Here is a 585-nt window from a genome sequence, read left to right as displayed (position 1 = left end):
TGTACCGATGGCAGCCGGTGGACGATCATTGGAAGCTTTGTTGGCCCGAATGCACGCTGCGTAAAGGGCAATGAACTAAAGTATAGGACGAGATCAATTGGCGATGTGTGTGTGAATACGAAGTGTGAGGAGGAGGGCAAGCTGAGCGTGCAGTTTCTGGGTGATAATGAAACTACATGGTACGAATGTGAGGAGAACAAAAAAATCACTCTGAATAACAAAAACTGGACTGGAACTATTACGTGTCCCAAGTACGCCGATGTGTGCACCAGGTACCCCAACATCACCAATAAGGAACCCTTACCTGAGGTCACCGACAAGGACAACGAGCCTGCTCCTGCGAACATAACGTGGCCCATCAAACCCAAAGACCCGTCCCCTCTGCCCCATCCACCAACAGAACCAACCATGGAAACTGTTGGGGCACCACATGTTGAGAGAGAACTAACTTCGTCTAATCCTAATGTACCCACTGACTCATCGGGACCCGCACATACGACCACACCGGTGCAGAGAGATGTTTTTGAGAAGGAAAGGATTGACTCTCCGACATCCACTGCTCATTCTGAAACGATGCTCGACCAA

At 49.7% G+C, this 585-nt stretch overlaps 1 protein-coding gene across 1 annotated transcript; it reads left to right on the top strand.

The window, feature by feature from the left end:
• Positions 1–105: 105 nt before the first annotated feature.
• TM35_001171040 (putative surface protease GP63) lies at positions 106–585 on the top strand (the record flags this gene model as incomplete). Its single annotated transcript, XM_029031774.1, has 1 exon — positions 106–585. A coding segment is annotated over one exon (480 nt), but the record flags the coding sequence as incomplete, so codon positions are not given.

Source organism: Trypanosoma theileri (assembly GCF_002087225.1).
Source record: "Trypanosoma theileri isolate Edinburgh chromosome Unknown TM35_Tth_117_V1, whole genome shotgun sequence".
NCBI lineage: Eukaryota > Euglenozoa > Kinetoplastea > Trypanosomatida > Trypanosomatidae > Trypanosoma > Trypanosoma theileri.
The sequence above is the reverse complement of the archived record's forward strand: the minus strand, read 5'-3'. Positions and strand labels throughout refer to the sequence as shown.